Here is an 18017-nt window from a genome sequence, read left to right as displayed (position 1 = left end):
GGTGCTGGACAGTCTCCGTAAATTCACTACACAGTCGGCATTTCATGTTACAGTCTAATCGATATATGTATGTTACAGTCAGATTGAGAAATCGGTCATTTTGTGAAATGACCAAAGATTTCAATCATTTCATGAAATGACTAAGTGGGTCAGCTATTTCGCGTCATTTTGTTTAACAACAATCACTATCCTTGAGTCATTTCATGAAATTTCATTTCATCTATATGAGGTTCAGGGGTTTGTGAGGTGTGACTGCTCTGCACACAGCACGTGTCAAACAAACAGGTGCAAATACTTCAAGGCTATTTCGCTGCCACAATAGATATAACTGTAAGTGACAATAAGTGATGTTGAAATTATGATCCACTTTTGTTGATTACGTTATGATGTGAAATTTCATGAAATGGCCGAGGTATATTGATTGGTGCTACACAGAATGACATGAAATGGCTGACCCTCTTAGTCTTGTCACGAAATGACTGAAATGTTTATCCATGTTACGAAACTAATTTCACAATCTGTGTGTAAAATATCTGTCCGCTTATTGGCAGAATCATAGCACCGAAACAGCTGTACTTAGTGTACTACTAAAGGATGATGAAAGACACGTCTCTTTGATGGCTCCATTGGACCTGAGTGCGGCGTTTGATACGCTGGACCACTCAATTCTATTAAAGCGCATGGAAATAACATATGGCATTCGAGGTACAGTGTTAGCATGGTTTAAATCTTATGCCAGTGGACGTACACAGAGAGTTGAAATTGATTCTATGCAGTCCGACCCCAGTTCCCTCATGTATGGAGTTCCACAGGGCTCTGTCCTGGGCCCAGTATTATTTACCTTATATGTTCAACCACTCTCAGGGGTCATCTCTTCCCATGACTGTGAATTTGAGAAATGTGCAGACGACACCGAACTGTCAAAAAGTGGTCTTCCACAGGACTTTGATGTGGTCAAACATGGCATCCAATCATGCATTGACGACGTTTTGGAATGGATGCTCAGTAATAAACTGAAATTGAACACTGAAAAACAGAACGTATGCCAGTTGGTGCACCAAACCGTCTAAAACTCATTCAAGATGAGTCAGCTGTGGTTGGGGAGAACGGTATTCCCTTCCAACCTTGTGTGAAGTACCTGGGGGTGCACCTAGATCAATTACTAATTCTCCACAACCACATCACCAGTGTATCACGTGCTTGCTTCCTTGAGATGCGCCGACTTGCTGTCATTAGACCATATCTCACTGAAGACGCAGCAACCAGGTTATACGTTGCTTTATCACTTCAAGGTTGGACTACTGCAATCCAGTTTTCTTTGGTCTCCCTCTTGACGAGATCGCTCGACTCAAACGAGTACAGCACAGTGCAGCTCGTCTCGTGATGAAGAGATGGAAGCATGATCATGTAACTCCCATGCTGCAGCATCTGCATTAGCTGCCTATCGCATTTCGATGCAAATTCAAGATTGCAACTCTTATGTTTCGCCATTTTGATGGTTCACTACCGCCATATCTGTCCAGAGAACTTTCTACATACAAGGTTCCACGAACTCTCCGTTCATCCAGTGGGAAACTGTTAAAAGTCCCCAAATACAACTTTAAGTCAGCAGGACAGCGCTCTTTCAAATACAGTGCACCCTCAGTCTGGAATGCTCTTCCAAATGAACTGCGCAATTCCCCATCTTTAAGTTCATTCAAGACTGGTTTAAAAACATTCCTATTCAAACAGGCTTTCCCTTAATGTGTACTTTTCAATCCATTTTTTGTGAGAGAAATGAGCAAGGAGTCCTTTCGGAGATTAGCGCTATATAAATGCGATCCATTATTATTATTATTAACAATAAATATACACTTAAATATGTTTATGATATGGTCTTATTTTGAGTTTGTGCGTTTCCTTTTTCAAAGAGATTGTAATGAGCAGGCATATAGCTCTGATTACACGGTACCTGTAGATATTAATGATTATGCATAGTATTAACATACACTGTTGACCGTGGTAACATAGAAATAGGGGGTATAGTGAGTGAGGTTGGTTTTATGCCGTATTCAGCAATATTCAAAGTAAATGACAGCGGTCTGTAAACCATCGAGTCTGGACCAGACAATTCAGTGATCAACAGCCTTAGCACCGAACTACGCCATGGGGATATGATGATCAATTCTAACTCAGATTTCACGGGTGTAGGGTATATAATGAAACAATGGAGTTTTGTTACACTCTGAACGTCAGTACTGTTTGAGAACATTATCTAAATCAGATGCCAGATAGCAGTGACGCAGCATCATGGTCATGACCGTCGTCGACGTCAGCTGATATTACCTCACGTTACCAAACTACGGTGTGACATCAATACAATGGTCCACCGTCTTACCTAAACTGAACACACTGGTGAATTCTAGAAAGTGCTCAGCTCATCAATATGACAACGTAACCTTGAATGTTGGTCCTCGGAATGTTTCGGGTTGTGACGAGATGGTTGTAATATATGAGTCACCGCCAAGGTCATTTAATGACGCTGGTTAGGTGAGGTGGACGGGGGGAAGGGGTTTCAGTTCCGAGGGTCGCAGATATATACCGTCATCCTCCGTGTAAGAGAATCGTTCATCCGTTGACGCTTCGTTGGACACGTACAGTTTCGTGCAAAATAAACCTCCTCATGACACCGTTTGTGTGTGAGTGAGTTAGTTACTTTTTCGCCGCCGATATTCCAGTAATATCACGGCAGGGGACACTAGAAATGGCTACCCACATTGCACCCATGTCAGGAAACGAATCCAAGTCTTCAGCGTTACGAGTGAACGCATTAACCACTGGGCCACCCAACCGCTCCACCAGGTTCTGTATTCTGAACAATACTGATAACACCATGGAGATGTAATAATGTAGTGTCTACCGAGGTAGGATTTTCCAGTAGTAGAAACTGTGTCAAAGTTTTCTCCTTCATGTTGCAGCTAGAGGAACACATTCTGGAATTCCTCATGCACGTATGATCGTTACATCTTCAGATAATTATATCATGTGAAATGTTTTAGCAGCATGGCGATTGTGGGTAGAGCTGGTCTTCAGTGATAGGAGGAGACTAACGGGATCGGGTAGCCAGGCATGCCGACATGGTTGACACATGCCGTCGTAACCTAATTGCTCAGATCGATGTTCATGGCTTTGATCACTGCATCATCTGATCAAGACTCGGTTATTTGGGGCGATGTGGTAGCCTATTGGTTAAGGTGTTCGCACGTCAGGGGTTGGATTTCTCACATGGGCACATTGTGTGAAGCCCATTTCTGGTGTCTCTGCAGTGATATAGCTGGAATATTACTAAAACCGGAGTAAAACAAACCTCACTCACTCCAACATTCATCTCCTTGCCAAACACACGTGAGTTAATTGCCTAGCTTGTAAAACTCTCCTCGTATGGCATAGCGCAAAGGATCCTGGGTATAACAAGGGTTTCCCTGGCAGGATACCTGGTAAACATCTCTCCATTACTGTTATCACTTTCTCTCTGTCGGTGAGTGTTATTATCAACGTTGACATGTTGGATCAAATTATATGACTTTGACACTGTATATAGTGACGTAAATGCTTCGGTGTGAGATCGGAGAGCCGCATTCAGTGAGCTTTTTATTTAAGTGATTGAATCTAACACTGCTTGCATTTTAGAAATATTTTAGAACGATCAAAGCGTGTTTGATGTATCACTTCAATACGAGGGTTCAAATCCGGGAGTCGGACCTACCGCCCACTACTGCTACCCCTAATCAAGGGGTCGTTTGCCCCTACCAGTGACCGATAGCGCGAGCAACGATACGATGGGTATAAGGACACCCCATTTTCCAATTACCACACAAAATTGATTGATTGATTGATTGATTGATTGATTGATTGGTTGGTTGGTTGGTTGGTTGGTTGGTTGGTTGGTTGGCTGGTTGGTTGATTGATTGATTGATTGATTGACTGATTTGGGACTTTTCTTGACTGAGTTGTGTTATTGATTGATTTTTGTAATGTCGCTGAGGGGGTGGTTAGGCTGGTTGATTGGCAGGTAGGTACATAGGTAGGTAAGCTGGTTGGTAGGTTGTTGGTTTGGTTGGTAGGTGTAGGTAGGCCGGTTGGTTGTCTAGTTGGTTCATTTTGTTTCGTGGCCACGTCCGGATCTAGTTGCCTATACAAATACTCCTCATCGAGCCATGCAAGTCTATGCAGGATTGAGTTGTCAATGTGGACAGCGCCATCCACGATTACTTAAAAACATAATGCCTAAAGACATGGCTCCGCGGATGGAATAATAATTTTCAATCAAGTAAACATTATCGTATTCCTTGAATATGAAATGAGGTTAATTCAGATAAACATGAAAGATATGTTAATATTTATGTGACCACAAAAGGTGAGAAACCCCGACGCCTGTTCGCAACCCCTTCAAGCTTGTGGCATGCCATCAATAGCCCATTGGACCTCTTGTACAAAGACTTTCTTTTTCACGGGTTGTCACATTGGTGTCAATGGACCTAATACAAACCGGGCAGTTGGAATCGGTCGAGGTCACCTTCCCATGACATCAGTCATTATGTGGTTAGTACCGGCATTTATGTGTACAGATGAATGAACGACATTGGGAGGCGCCACCTAACCGAAGTAGGTCAAGTCACTTGATCACTACAGAACCGAGTGTGGCAGTGTGTGTGAGTGGGTAGTGTTTTACGGCGCTTTTAGCGATATTCCAGCAACATTACAGTGGAGACACCATAAATGAGTTTCACACATTGAATCCATGTGTGGAATCGAACCCGGGTGTTTCATCAAGATTTCATCACATTTTCAGAATAAGATAATTGATGTGATACTAACATACATGTATAACAATAAGTTTTGAAAATGGCTCATATATTGAGACTGTCAGAATCATTGCAGTATTGAATTCTTTGTACAGAAAGATTTTAGAGACAATGGTCGTCGACACCATTGGCGTCACCATGACCATATTCATTATAACGGTACATGCGTTACAGTACACACGGATAAAGAAGAAGACGGACTTGACCAATAGTTCAACATGTTTCGCTGTTTGTCAGTGTATCAAGTTGTCAGTGCAGATATTTACCAGATAAGTCGGTGAGCTGTGAACACGACACCTATTGGCCAGGCATCAGCTGATCTAGATGTCTTTGACACACAAAACCTCTATGACATGTTTGCGACTTACCAGGGAGGAGAGAAGCTCAATTTACTCACACACGGATGACCTGGAGAAAGAACGTTACGAAGTGTTAGCAAACGTATCACAGATGACATACCCGTGAAGGTCCCCGGGTAGAATAGGCCCTCAGCAACCCATGCTTGCCATAAAAAGCGACTATGCTTGTCGTAACAGGGGACTGACGTGATCGGTTGTTCAGGTTCGCTGACTTGGTTGACACATGTCATTGGTTTCCAATCGCGCAGATCGATGCTCATGTTGTTGATCATTGGATTGTCTGGTCCACACTTGATTATTTACAGACCGCTGCCATATAGCTGGAATATTGCTAAGTGCGGCGTAAAACGCAACTCACTCACTCACAGATGACATCTCCGACTCCATTCATTGTCCAAGCACAGCATTAGGTACAGACGCGGGACATAAGTATTCGTCAGTCGGCAAAATTCCCAAGGACTTGCATGTTATTTTAGTGTGCCTGTAACAACTTGCATTAATTCAGTTTGGGTTAGTTGGTTGTCACATTTTACAGGTTGTTATTAAATCATTTTGGTAACAGACACATTATTTCCAAGTAATGTTCCTTCAAGTAGTTACCCTAACATATATCCAACATTGTGAAGTCTTTCCTCATAGACCACCAAGGTAAACATTGTCATATACTGACACGCAAGTGTGGTCATTCTTGAAATGCTGAACAGAAAATATAAGGGAGATTATGCCTTTGCAGTTAAAATGATTCATGACACGTCTGTAAAATTCAGGACAATATTTTCTTGCGGAAAATTAACATACATCTCTATGGAAATCATGCATAGTGACGAATACTTATGTCCAATGACTGTGTATCAGAATCTAAAATTATTTCAAATCATCTCAAATTGTTTACAAATTATCAAATTAGCACATCTGAAACTGTAACTTATATAAAGGTGTATATGTACACAAAAATGCGTGTGATTACCTGTCTAACAGAAAAATGTTCGTCGAAACAGTGAAGATCCTTTGTAGAACTGATCTACAAGAACTTATAATGTCGTAGATGGATGCTCATGATGTCAGTCACTGGATTGTCCGGTCCAAACTCAATTATTTACAGGTCGCCGTCATGCACGTGGAATAGTGTTAAGTACGGCGTAAAACAAACCAGCTGCAAACGTACAATGTAGAGGACAGAGGATTGTATTGGTAGATTCGAAGTCCGGGAACAGTAACTGTTTTTGTTGTTTTACTCTGCAGTCAGTAGTCTTCCAGCTGTATGATATTTAATCGAGCCTGGACCAGAGAATCCAATGTTTAACATCACGAGTAAAGATCTACGCAGTTGGCTTGTAATGACAAACAGATATGACCACCCGATCAATCTAGTCGCCTCTGAAGACAAAATTGGGTTGCTAAGGACTGATTTTTCGCCGGACCTTCACGGATAACATTTCGAGAAGCAAGCAAGCGTTGTCGACAATTACTGTACATTATGCAGATTTTATGTGCGCATCTGTGAATTTGGAATGGATGCCGTCTTTCCCTGGGACACGACAGTGAGTTCGTGGCTGTGGTCGCATAAGTTGGCATATTTGGACTGAATTCCAGTGATATCACAGCGGGTCACCCGTTTAACGTGGGAGGAAAACCCGTAGTTTTAAAGTAGGACTTAGACCCATTGGCGAGTGAGGTGTATTTCAGATTCTCTACTTACGCCACTTTCGGCAATATTCCAACACCATCACAACTGGGGACACTTGAAACGGGCTTCAAACATTGTACCCATGTGGGGAATCAAGCCCGGGCCTTCGGCGTGACGAGAGAACGCTTTTAACACTGAGCTACTTCACGGTCCCTGACCAATAAGTATTGGTTAGATGGAGACACATGAATTTTATTGGCGAACAAGGATTCTAACCCACCATTGAAGGTTCTGGCAGCCAGTGACGCAACTTTGCAAAATGAAGTATGTTGTTTTACAAGGCTTAGCAATAGATCACGTCTATGGGTTGAGGTCTGCAAATAATCACGACTGGACCAGAAAATCAAGTGATCAACCTTACAAGTAGCGAAGGTATTTGGGAAACAGTAACATGCATAAAACCATATGCGAGATTGACCAATTCTGACCTGAATATTCACAGGTTGATTTTCAATTAAGAAATACAATGTGCATATTGTGAACCTGTCAACTTCTTCCCTACAACATTACTCTCATATTCAAGATTTTTTCAGTCGTTGTTTGACGTACACTCATCATTATTCCAGCTATAAGGCAGAGGTGTGTAAATAATGTTGGTGTCTGCATCAGACAACCCTGTGATCAATAGCACAATCATCAGCAGCAATCTTCACAATAAATGAGTCTTCCTCACATTACCCGGCAACCCGAAATACTTCACAGTACATTGTCACTATTTAATGCACTGTAAACCATTTCGATTACTGGGTCACCTGAAACCTGTCATATATTTTTTAAAACTCTAATCCTCACGAAGACACAAGGGTCTGTGACAGGGATACCATGACAGGTGTCAACTAAGTCAGGATGTCTGACCATCTGATCCTTTTCCCAAGCTTTGTTGCTGAAGACTCAATTCCAACCATATCTTCACTGCTGCTGAACTAAAGAATAACACTGCAACATTATCCTGTAGTGTAAATGGTTTATATACAATGTAGATAAGACACAATGACAGAGCAATTGGCAGATTTATGTACATTTCTATGTCTTGTGCACACCCCTTGTGCAAGAGACAAGAGACTACCCAAACTGGTCCATGAGAGCTTTCCCTATTGTCATTACATTAAAGTGTGTCCGTTATATAACCAAGAGGGATTCTTTCCGGGGGTGATATTACCAGTTTAGCACAGGTCATTCCAAATAAACTGTCATTAATACATTAGTCCAGGAATTTGCAAGTCATTCTTCCAGCTCACCATTTGCTTCAGAAAAGTAATGACATCAATTCAGATTAACTTAATCTTTCATAAGTTTCTGAGTAAGCCTGTTCTGTAGTATCTGTTTTCAAATGTCAGAAATGTGTTAGGCACATGTTTGAACCGTGATAAAAAATATTCACATATTTGCTACTCATCATTTTTTTAATTATTTTCTAATTTATAAAAACTCCTGTGGCTCAGTCCTTTTCCTTTGCAGTAACAAGTCAGAGTCTCTGATGCCCAATCATAAAAATCTGAACCATTTCATCTTCAAAATTATCCTTGACCCTAACTATTGTGAAACTAGTCAGCCACACGCACAATCAGCAAATATTCTGACACCTCAGCTTCCACCTTTCAGCCTCCACGCACAGTTACTTCCCCTACAAAGGGAGATAACTCGATGCCACAACTCTAAGACAAGACTAGCCACCTTCCATGCGTTGTGTTCTTTCATACGTGAAGTGGGTATTACTTATATCACTTGTCTGTTGCTATACACTTCCAGTAGTTACATAAGAAATATTTAGGGCAAAAACAGATTTCTAAAAACATTTTTTTTTCAAATATTCATCCCTACAAAGTGAAATCTTTTTAAGATGAAAATTAACTTACTGAAAATTAATTCAACCCAACTTAAGACAGTAACTTTGTTATGACCTTCAGGCAAACAGTGGAAAGTGCACACTCTCAACGCAATTCTTCCAGTACCCAAGACTCTGTGCTCCTTTTCATAGAATAATCTGAGAGCTGCAATTAACTTAAAATGGACACAGTCACAAAGTACCATATTTCAGCTACATTGTCAAGAGAAAGCTTTTTGAGGCACCATAGCCACTTTGATCAAAAACACAAACTCTACCTTGAAATGTAACAGGTTTTTTTATCGTTTCATTCCTGATGCCTTAAGCCATATCGCATCATTTCACAGCGAATCATGGTCCTTTGACAAATCTGCCAGCATGACAGACCTTAACACCCATAAACGACTGTACCTTTGCAGATCATACCATGTCATTTAATAGTAGTCTATGTGGAACCCACTGGACATGACCTGAGAATTAAACATAAAGATTTATTTAACTTGAAAGCTTCAGTTTCACAGTTTCAGTTCCGTCTGTAGAACAATAAAAGCATCTGTCTTGTCCCAACTTCAGATGAAAATCCCACATTTTGGAACTCTCTAACAAAGGATTGCAAGACCAACAGCTTTGTTCTGCTGAAGAACTAATAAGTTTAAAGCACTTCAAATCTATATTCACACATTCAAAAAATGTCTTTGTATCATCAGGAATTCCAGTGTCATCATGATCAGTGGTGAATATGTTCAAGACTCCATCATGTCGGTGTTGCTGGACGTCTCTTCGCTAGCTGCTTCAGTGTTGTTGTTTGTCACACGGAAAGACTTCTGTAACACATAGGCGTCTGCTGGCTCGATTCGCTTGTAATAGTTTTGCTTTTCTTCCACAATTTCAAACCCAAACTTTTCATAGAATCTAATTGCACCATCGTTGTTTATTTGCACATGTCTGAAAACATAAGACACATACAGTAAGTGAGTCCAGTTTCATCAAAGTTACTATTCAACAGGGTTGTGTATTAGCAAATACTGTAAATCATGAAATTTTTGCGTCACAATATTTGTGTGAGTGCTGACCAACAGACAATATTTTTGCGACTTGCCTAATTCTCAAAATAGTTTAGTTTGACAGTTTCAAAGCTTGCATCGGAAAGTCCCAACTGAAGTAAATCCAATCACATTAAAGTTTGCTGCTAATCTTGAACTCAGTTCAATGGAGTACTTCCGCGTGTATGCAATCAGTGATGTTTTCCTAAAAACAACACACTCTGCATAGGCCAGATAAGCTTAAAACAGTTCAAAGGCATTAAATTAAATGGCATGACTCTATTAAATTGGTGGACTCAAAAGCAAAGTATAAATAATGTGTCACATTTAAAACAGACATACACTTCACAACCATGTTGAAGTTTGTTACTGTTACTAAGCGCCAGCCGTTAGGTTTACCTGACCTGTCCAAGGCCTCCACACCTGAGAAAGCTGCTCGTATGGAACCAGTGAACAAGACAATAATGCAGAGTTCTTCTACACCTGACAACTCGATGCGGAGTCAAGCGGAAAAGAAATAATAACTACTATTCTCCTGAGACTCGTGCAAAAATTGCAAAATATGCATCTGAACACGGCAATGCAAGAGCTGCTAAACACTTTAGCAAACTTTTGGATGTTAGTCTTGGGGAAAGTGCTGTCAGATTTATGAAGAAATCCTACCTGATGGCTAAGTCTAAAGACAAAACAGCAGAAGTGACGGAACTAGTACACCAAAGACAAGGCAAACCTTTAATGTTAGGTGAACTGGATAAACTTGTTGCAGACTATCTGAATGAAAGTCGGAAAGCGGGTGGTATTGTAAACAGACACATTGTACTTGCCACAGCACATGGTATTGTTCTGCATGAAAATCAATAACTTTTGGCTGAAAATGGTGGTCCGATTCGTTTGGACAAGGGATGGTCGAATTCATTTTTTCAGAGGCATGGTTTTGTGAAAAGAAAAGCAATGAAAGCTGCCAGGAAAGTACCATCAGACTTTGAGCAAAAACAAGAAGAGTTCTGATTGAGTGACTTTTGTTCAAGAATTGTTTAACATGTGACATGTGAGTACTACTTATGCTAGTGATTAGTCTTCCTTCATGTTGTTGCCATTACTTAATTGATGTATTGTCTAGATCTGTTATTAATTGTGTGAATAATAAATCGATGAAAAGACACGTTGTTTGTAGATTATTAGTTGTTGCGTTCTACCAACAAACTGCGTCATATTTTTACGAACTCGCCATTAATTCACAATTTTCGCAAAAATATCATGCTCGCAAATATTTCACGATTTACAGTAAATTGTGATGTAATATGTTGTGATTCTGGTACGCATATTGTTGTATTTGGGAGATTGACATGACAGTGAGGGCCACTGATTGCACATGCAGAAACTATTTTCTTCATACCAAAGCCCTGAAAACAGCATGGTTATAAAATCAGAAACCTTGAATTTAGATTTGTTTTTGAGGGACTGTTACTTATTTTTCATAAAATTTATTGCAACAAAACTATACCGGTTTGTCAATGAATTGTAATGGAAAACTTGTGGAAAATGAAAGAAAGTAGATTTTAACATAATCCATAGAAACAATCACAAAACTGCATGTATTTTTATCATATCATCCAATATACGGGTCCTGACGAAAACATTCAAATGCATATGGCCTGAAAAGTGAGTATTCTGGTCGTACAATGCAGTCCTACTATTCAATGTGAGAATCGACTTGTGAGAGACAGATTTTTTTTTGAAGAGTGAAAAGGAAGCCAAAAGTACAATGACACTTCTTGACATAATTTTCTTTGAAGTGCTGGCACAGGAAGAGGCACATTGGCATAAACTTCATAAAACGTTACAGAGTCTGTTTAGAAATATGGTATGGTGTACATACATTTTGGTTATTAACTGAATTCGGAAACTTCTGTACACAATAATGCTGGAAATCCGCTGCTTGCATCAGAACAGGACATTGTAATTGAACATGGTACTCGCCCTTATCAATAATGACGCAATAGGTGCATATGGCAGAACTGATATCATCATCTTTGGTTCTTCTATAGGTTTGTACATTCATTTACTAATGCCACATCTGAAATTTTTAAAAGATCTGAAAAGATGCATAGCGGATAATACCTTTAAATATATTTCATTTTGAAATAATGAATATGCACAGAAATCTGGAGCTTGCAAATATCAGATGACCATTCTTGGTAATATGTATCTCTAACGGGTTGTTTGAATAGCTGTAAGAACATGATAGGATCCAAACAGTTTGATGTTGATGAACGCATACATGTCCAAAACCGTATTGAAATAACTATGTTCTTACTGAAGAGGTCCAGTTGTCACCTAGATTTGTCATCATATTATAGTAACGACCTTAGGTAAGTGAGCGAAGTTTGGTCTCCATGCTTTTAGAAATAATCTAGCAGTATCTCGAAGGGGACACCAGAAATGGGCTTCACACATGTGGGGAAGAAAGGATGGAGACAGCACAACACAGGTTAATGAATCAATAACTTTGACGGCACAAGCCTCTCGAACACCTGGCTGTCCCTTTCTCTGCACTTATCCCCCACAACAAACAGTGAACTGTATCAATATTTTAATGATAGTTTGTTCAACGACTGTTTCTTACATGCACAACAATTTCTAATAGTTGGGAAGGCTGTTTCGGTATAGGTTTTTCATGAACATCTTGCATAGTAATATTTATTAACTACCTTTCTAAACATATATTTAGCACATCATGGCGACACTTTCTTGCATGGGTTGCTGAAGGCCTATTCTACCCTGGACCTTCACCAGTCCTTTCTTGTCAAATAGACTAGCTGAGCAAGGCTATTGTGATACCCAATGTGGCTCGTATCATATTGGTGCACACTACACGAGAGCAAGCCACCACTATACTCAATATAAGACTTTAACAGAATGTAGTTGGTGAGTAAAACCAAACACCCCACAGATTACTTACAGAAATACATTGTCAAAGTTTGCATCTTTGTCACATATCCTGAGAACATGCTGTAGCATGACCGTCCCTGAAACATACAACAGCTCCTATATACAGACAACCACAAATAATGGATATTACACTAAAGAGTTGGGTTAAACACCACTTAGAACGGTATCCCACGCATATCAATGATTGTAGTGAGCTAGTTTAGTTCTACGCTGCACTCTGCAACATTCAAACTGTATAGGGGTGGTCTTTAAATAATGCAGTCTGAACGTCACTTGATAATCCAGTGACCAACAGCCTGAGCATCGACCTATGCAAATGGGATGTGGTAACATATGTCAAACAAATCAGTGTCTGACCACATGATCCCTTTAGTTGTGCCATACAAGCATGGGAGAATAAAGATCAAGTCTAACATTATCTTCATGGGTCTCTTGAGGGAAGATCAAACGATGCGTGTCTCAGATACTTACGACTTTGGTGAAAAGCACAAAGATATGTTTGGTGCTGACATACCTAGAAACACTCAGGGCCAACCAGCATTCTATAGCTTAGTTGGTTAACACTGCACTAGGCAATATTTCAGCTTAATGGCAGTGTGATATAAATCCAGGAAGAGACAATTCAGTGATCAACAGTATCAGCATATGTTTATGCAAATGACTATGTCTTGTGCCAACCAAGTCAGCAAGCCTGAAAACCTGACCCTGAGTCGTCTCTAAGACAAGTATGGGTTGCTGAACACAATTTTTTTCACTAAATTCCAACAGAGATCTTCACACATACCAGATCTGGGGATGATGTTGACATGTTTTAACAAATGTTGTTGTTCATTCTAGAATTTCAAATTAGTAACATTTCTGTTGATGTTTGCTTGTTGTTCAACAAGACACTCAATATGTCAGCTGCCTGTAAATAATCGAAACTGGACAGACAATGCTGATTCATATCAAGACTAATGATCAGTTTGTTTGGGGTACAAGAACATTCTGTGAGTGAGGATGTTAGTTTTAGTTGTACTCATGTGGGGGAATTATGAGCAACAGTATCCCACTGCCCCACTAGTGACACAGTTAGAGGTGGAAATGACCTGTTCTCCTGATGGACACTGCATCCAGTGAAGTAAAGACTTACCTATTCCCAGTCTCCTGTAGGGTGCCAGACAGCCCAGAGTCATTATGTAAAGTCTTCGCTGGTTCTCAGACGTGTCAATCCGACAACACACTGCTCCTATGACTATATCATTGTAATAAGCTGAAAAAGACATAAAAACACACTTCGTGATTAACGCCATCTTTGGGAAATGTCGCAAGGTTTAACATAACACTGAAGAGTTCGTGCATTCTGTATGGTAATGAATTCAATCAATAATTAGTCCATTTATATTGCACCAAATCCACACAGACAACATCCTCAGAGCATTATTACCCCAGCTAACCCATGGTGCCTCGGAGGTGCTAGACATTTAGTCACATGACTTATTCCACAAGCTGCCCTTTTTCTGCTGAGTTAACAGGGCCAAGTATGAACAAACTCACTTGCCTCAGGTGAGACCTGATGTATCACATACATGGTTCTTGTGATTGAAGTGATTAATAAATCATAGGTTGCATACTTTGAACTATTTCATTATGTCATAGCTATATTTCCTGCATCAACAGTTGAAACAAAAAAATGGGTTGACTGGTTGGTTTGTAACCACGATCTTCGCGGGTTCATGACAGCAAGTCGTCTGAACTCCAAGTTTTGTAAGGAAAGATAAAATCCTGCTGAGTCCATAGGCTGTAAAATGATATATCTAGACCACAAAATAAACTTGAAATACTAGATTCTGACTGGAAAAGTACAGATTTAAAATCACAATAACCTACACTGATCTAAAATACTGATTTTATGACTGAATTTCTGTAAAAGATTTTAAATTTTAGACAATGCTTTCATGAACATTTTCAAAAGGTATGCACTTAAGATTTCAGGTTGAAATATGAAAGGTACGCCCTTATACTTACGTTACTGTGAATTCTATGGACTAAGTATTGGATAATCTGACCACATGTGGTCATTAAATGTTTTTACCAAGTTTTGCAAGTTCCCCAACTTCTAGGACATCCTTGTAGAATTTGTCATTGTAAGTGACAGGAAACACTACTTGGTTCAATCGTTTGAGCTGCTTGATGTTGTGTGGGGTTATGTCCCCTAGTTCAATGCGACCTCTGCAACAAATGAATGCATAAGTTAGTTTTAGCCATGTCAGTTATTAAGTGTTTCAGTCATTTAAAAATTGTTTGCATCCTTACACTCACTAATATAGAAAGGTGGTGGCATATTTTCATTGCCTGTCATTCAAGATCATAGAAATTAAGGATCCTTAACTACTTGTTGGATTTCCACTTATCAGAAGCAAATTTTACCAGGGAATTAAAAAATGTCCAGTATGCGAGAAAGTGAGTATGCTACTGTAAATAATCAGATGTAAGACAATGTAGCCCAGTTTAGAGTGAGTGGGTATGGATTAACACCCATCTAGTAATGTCTTGGCAGGGGACACCAGAAATGCCCCATGTAAGGAATCGAACACAGAACTGAGAAACTGCACGACAATAATCACTGGACTATCCCAACACCCCTAGCCAGGTTTAGAACAACTCCACCCTCACTCCTCACCAGTCAACAACCAAAACAATCACTGAAATTAGACATATGAAGGAATTTTCACAAGAAAATTTACACAATTCCCCAAAAAACAAATTTCATCCTTTCTGTTGTTTGTGTATAACAACAGACTAAGCAAAATCAAACTCAGGATGTTTTCCTGGTGTGGATTTTAAGGGCTGGGGTCCTGCCCGACCGAGCTCCATCTATTTCAAAATTTGACCTTTCACAGAAACATTGGAAATACTAAAACTGCCTTACATGCTAACGATGTCAGAACTATCATCCTATCTTAAAATATTATGACAGACATCTACACGCTGACGCATATTTGCATGATGCCATGAAACATGCCTCTTCCCAGCAGAACATGACTTATCAAGTCTAGATTTTACGACATCACGTCATTTCATATTGGGAAAGGATGTCAGTTGCTGAATGGAGAGTAAGAAAAACGGCCTTTCTGAACAAATGATAAGCTTTACTGCGTCAATTTCAAGATTTTAAAATACAACTTTGTCATGCTTGGACAGGAGGCCAGATTTCTTTATGTGAACGCCAATTCTCGTGCTCCTTCCCGCCGCACTACCGGAAGTCCAGATGATAGACACCTCGCATGCGCTTCCGGAAATACTACATATATGACAACAATATATTGTTGAAAACGACTGACAAACGCACCGTAACAACAAAGTAGACGTCATTTTGAGTGTATTTTACTCGTTACCTGTCTGAAAAGTTTGATTGCAAAAATGTGACCTATTAGAAAGGGGAAAAAATCCATTGAACACGGACATTCAAATTCTCTCGAAACGTAGTACTTCATTACCCAGTGCTACGTAGCAGATCGAGCTTATAAATATAAGCATTTTTTACACAATGAAAAAGTTCGTTCATGCACTTTTAAGCAATGTTCAGAATGTACCTGTTAAATGAGCTCATATGAATGTACAACGCAATGAAACTACAACTCAATGTGTATTCAGTATGCATGTTTCTGTAGAGAAAACAAACTGGTTTTGGGGGGAAAGGTGCTGCGCGGGCGAGCTCGGCGTTTGCAATACTTAAATTTGCCAGTTGGCCATCAGGGCCTGCTGCCGCCTGCAGGCTTTAAAATCTACAGGCCCTGAATGAAATCTTCAGGTCCGTTTTGTTAAAATCAAGCCAATAAAAACAAAACTGACTTCACTGTTCACCACGGTTTCACAGTTTCTACAAATAGCGAAAGCTAAGGCGCAAAAAAGTTTATATTTGGTAAAAACTGGTGTGGACATTTCAATGCTCAAAACACTGACATACTAAGAAGTGAAACTGTGCGTTATCGCAACATGAAGGGTGAAGGATGGCTCCCGAGCGTTAGAAAAGAAAAGAAATCATTGGAAAGATTCCAAGTGACAAAGTTACCACAAAAGCCACAAGGAACGGCGATTATTTTCAATGCTGGTGTGGCTGTGTCGCGGCTGCTGTTTGTGGGAGTGTGTAGTCATGTTTACACTTGTCCGAACCTAACAGCTGCCATTACCTGTTCCAGAGATCTTCACCCGCATACTGAGTAGCCAGCTGTACTACGCTCGAGCTGAGGTGTCCTGTTTTTTTTTCATCGAATGCCAACTCGTGCAGACCCGGATTTGAATTGGTCTTCAGTGACCCATGCTAGTCGTAAGAGACGGCAGACGAGATTGGGTGATCACGCTTGCAGACTTCGTCATTGTATCCCAATTGCGTGGAACGCTGCTCATACTGTTGATCATTGGACTGCCTGGTCCAGACTTGCTCATTTACAGACCGACGTTATGTAGCTGGAACAAACCAACCAAATCGTGGAATGTCATGAGAAAGGCAAGACAACAACAAGTACGTCATTTGTGTCGTAAGATGCTTTGTGTGATCGGGTGGTCAGGCTCGCTGACACATGCATCGTGGATTGTCTGGTCCACACGTGATTATTTACAGGCCGCTGCCATATGATTGAAATATTGTTGAACAATAAATAAACGCCATGCCGTATGACGAAACTGAGCGGCCCTTAACCCCACGATGGTCTTGTCCACAATGAACAGGGCATCCTCCCCCTGCTATACCTGACCAGGCATAGGTGGTGCGGTAGCCTAATGGTTAGAGCAGTTGGCTCGTCACGCCTATGGATGTTCGATTCCTATTTGTGGTGTCGACACCATATTGCTGGAATATTGCTAAAAGCGGCGTAAAACCAGACGAATTAACTCATTCAGTCGTATGTTAAAGGATCACACCCATGTATTATTGATTACATGCCTTGTACTTGATGTTTTTATCATCGTATTTGGGCTTTTTCGATTTCAAGCTAACCAAAGAAAATCAGAAAGAGCTTCCCTCGAGTTCTGCGCTGTTGTCTTGTCCTTGTTGCAGAATGAGAGTGAAGGGATGAATTCATTTTTGTTTCAATTTCGGAAGAAATACCTTTTAAGTTAGGAGATAATACACCGCTTCATTCCACGGATATCAGTAAACCTGATTACGTTGAAAATTATTACGATGAGACATTCACTGATTTACATTCATGAACATTAACCCTCTGAATGCACGAATTTAGTAAATGGAAAATAGTCGGTGTTTGGCGATGTTTGACATTCAAGACTAGTGCTCGAGTTAAACTGCTGTGTGCTGGTGACTGCTCG

At 40.2% G+C, this 18017-nt stretch overlaps 2 protein-coding genes across 2 annotated transcripts in view; one reads left to right on the top strand and one right to left on the bottom strand.

Moving 5' to 3' along the window:
- The window catches only part of LOC137288864 (small ribosomal subunit protein eS25-like), a 222276-nt gene that overhangs the window by 155560 nt on the left and 48699 nt on the right, over positions 1-18017 (top strand). The gene's annotated exons all lie outside the window — the stretch shown is intronic.
- LOC137288724 (N-alpha-acetyltransferase 50-like) lies at positions 7841-16009 on the bottom strand. Its single transcript, XM_067820807.1, has 5 exons — positions 15876-16009; positions 14785-14921; positions 13843-13962; positions 12721-12787; positions 7841-9660 (listed from the first exon to the last, which is right to left on the bottom strand). The coding sequence occupies exons 1-5, from the start codon at positions 15881-15883 to the stop codon at positions 9459-9461; spliced, it is 534 nt and encodes a 177-aa protein (XP_067676908.1). The 5' UTR covers positions 15884-16009; the 3' UTR covers positions 7841-9458.

This window comes from Haliotis asinina, chromosome 1 (assembly GCF_037392515.1).
Source record: "Haliotis asinina isolate JCU_RB_2024 chromosome 1, JCU_Hal_asi_v2, whole genome shotgun sequence".
NCBI classification, from domain to species: domain Eukaryota; kingdom Metazoa; phylum Mollusca; class Gastropoda; order Lepetellida; family Haliotidae; genus Haliotis; species Haliotis asinina.
The sequence above is the reverse complement of the archived record's forward strand: the minus strand, read 5'-3'. Positions and strand labels throughout refer to the sequence as shown.